The sequence below is a fragment of the Arachis ipaensis genome, chromosome B09, assembly GCF_000816755.2.
Source record: "Arachis ipaensis cultivar K30076 chromosome B09, Araip1.1, whole genome shotgun sequence".
Taxonomy (NCBI): Eukaryota; Viridiplantae; Streptophyta; class Magnoliopsida; order Fabales; family Fabaceae; genus Arachis; species Arachis ipaensis.
Genome location: NC_029793.2, coordinates 15350176 through 15352697, shown reverse-complemented (window position 1 = coordinate 15352697; position 2522 = coordinate 15350176). Strand labels below are relative to the sequence as shown.

Below are 2522 nucleotides of genomic sequence, written 5' to 3'. Positions count from 1 at the left end.
TTAAGGTACAACATAATTTGAAGTGTCTAGATTATTATTTGAGGAACTATTTTTTGTTATTATAATGTCTTGAAAGTTAATTAGCTGCAAACACACATTTAATTGTTGCTCACTGTATTTTTGAAATATTCCAGCCATCTGTGAGAAAGCAGCATAATGCAGGTTACAAACACAAGGTATTGTGAAATTGTCAAACCTGTTAAATACGTGCGTACCAATGTATGTCATGGTATATTCTTGATGTTTAATATCTTCGTGCCTTCAGGCAAATGTGAGGTCCTACTACCAACAATTTGAAGAACAACAAACTCAAAGTTTAATCGATCAAAGGATCAAAGAACATCTTGGGCAAGCTGCAGCATTTCAGCAGGTTGGTGTGGCTTATAATCCTCTAGTTCAGAGGCCAGCCATGCCCCCTGTATTGCCACCTCCGAGATTGCCTATTCCTGGTGCCCCCCAAATACCTGGAAGTCAACCGCTAATGCCAGGAATGCGACCCCTTTTGCCTAGGCCGATTCCTGGTGCACCAGGTGAATATGCTTTCTCCCATCCTTTTCATGATTTCAATCAAACAGCAGCTCCTTTCGATGATGCATTTGTTCGTGCTTGAGCAGTCTTTAAAATATTCGGAATTGGTGCATGCAGATTTTTGTCGTTCTTTGGTGTTTAGGCTTTAGAATGACATCGGTTATATACACATTGATTGTTAACCAGGAACTATTGTCGGCTTACACCACTATCATATTTTCCCTAAATAATTTGGATATTATTTCCATCTTGCTACTATTTCCATTGACCCTTCCTTATATTAACAAATCCTATTATTTATTCGATTAAGAAAATCTTTTATATATTAATTCATACCAGCCATTTGCTTTTTGGCAGCATATATATATGATATAAGTGGGTTTTGTTCGGTCTTACAGGATATATGTCTGCACCTCCCATGCAACCAATGGTACCTCCTCCTGGAGCTCCCCAGGTGCCAGGTCAGCTGAGTTCCCTACCCCGGCCACCTACATTAGCTCCCACACCAACAGTTCCTGGAAGCGCTGCACCACCAGCTTCCAATGGTGCTCCTTCTATTGCTCCACCAGCCATGTATCAAGCCAATCCAACAGCACCAGCAACTGGAGGTTATGATAGTTACAATGCAAATGCTCAAGCACCTGAGGGCAATCACTGATCTGGTGAAACTGGCTTCGGTATGTCGAATGGAATTTTGTGCAGATGCAATAATTGTTTACTTCATTTGCCTTACTCTGCTATTTTTAATTTGCAACTCAGGTAGAAAGCATTGTATCTTTTACCACACACAAAAAAGCATAGTGTCTGGCTATCTGCATGGATTCAAAGTATCAAACATTCATGGTATACTAATAGATTTCCTCATTTTATTTCATTTGTTTCTCCGTGCTCTGCAGTTCGCTCTGCATTGCTCTATCTGGTGTCCGCGCTTGATGACTAGAACTGTTTTATGCTCTTCCTGCTTGCAGTTAATCATATGAGGACTCTCAAACTTACTTCCCATGTTTGGTCATATTTAGGGGCATCATATACTGAGATAATTGGTATGTATGTACTATGTAATGTATTGATTGGTTTGAGTGTGGGGAAAAATCTTGTTCTGCTATAGTTACTAGGATGAAAATATTCACATTGAAGTTCTAATTGAGAAGAACCTTTGCCAATTGCCATGATTTTGATAAACTTCATGATACTTAGTATTGCTGCAAGCATTTTGGAAATAACCCATATCAAATGCTCGTGACTAGGAAACTTCAAGAAACAATTTATTGGATGGCTATGTTTCCCGCACGGATTAAATTGAGATTCTTGCATGAGACAACATCAGGGCCTCTCTTGTTTCTTAACGGTTTCCTTTTATAGTTTTATTTTATTTTTTTTGGGGACAGAATTTCTTTTTCTAGTACGATCACCCACATCTCCAATTTAATTGGGGCAATATTACAATGTATTGTACCTTTCAATGAAGAGAGGAAATCTTTTATTTTATAATAGGAAAAATACCAAATATAAAAATTTATTATGTGTAATACAATATTCTCTACAAATTTAGTGAAAATTTTTTCATCACTCAATTCTATACACTTAAAATAAAATCTCAATTGTTTTTGCACTCTCTTAACTAACGTATGCAGATTATTTCTATAATTCTATCACAGTAACATGAAAAGCTTTTAAATATACAAGAATTGGAAAAAGCAATCATATACATCTTTGAAATTATTATTTATGTTATGTGTCATATTTTGAATTTTTTATTATAAATTTTTCTTCCAAAATATATTTTATTACTAAATACAATAAATAATAGCATAAAGGATATATTTTGTTTTCAAAGTTTTTCAAAGATTTTAAAAAAACTCTTTTAATGCATAATTGGTTTTAATTTTGTCTTTAATGTTTTAATTATATTTTAATTATATTCTTGAGTAATAGTGACACATCAACATAAGATTGTCACATATGTTAACTCGTGATATAATTGAAACATATCC

General features: G+C 35.0%; 1 protein-coding gene across 2 annotated transcripts in view; it reads left to right on the top strand.

Annotated features, from left to right (window-relative positions):
• The window catches only part of LOC107617335 (U1 small nuclear ribonucleoprotein C), a 3034-nt gene extending 1129 nt beyond the window's left edge, over window positions 1-1905 (top strand). Inside the window, exons 4-8 of one of the 2 annotated variants that reach the window (XR_001614905.2) lie at window positions 135-176; window positions 266-530; window positions 927-1205; window positions 1288-1371; window positions 1497-1905. Coding sequence is in view for 1 of the 2 variants with exons in the window: in XM_016319077.2 (XP_016174563.1) it covers window positions 135-176; window positions 266-530; window positions 927-1186 (567 nt within the window). In the remaining variant the exon portion in view is untranslated. Of the gene's footprint in view, window positions 1-134; window positions 177-265; window positions 531-926; window positions 1206-1287; window positions 1372-1424 lie in introns of both variants that reach the window. The other variant, XM_016319077.2, reaches the window with a different exon arrangement.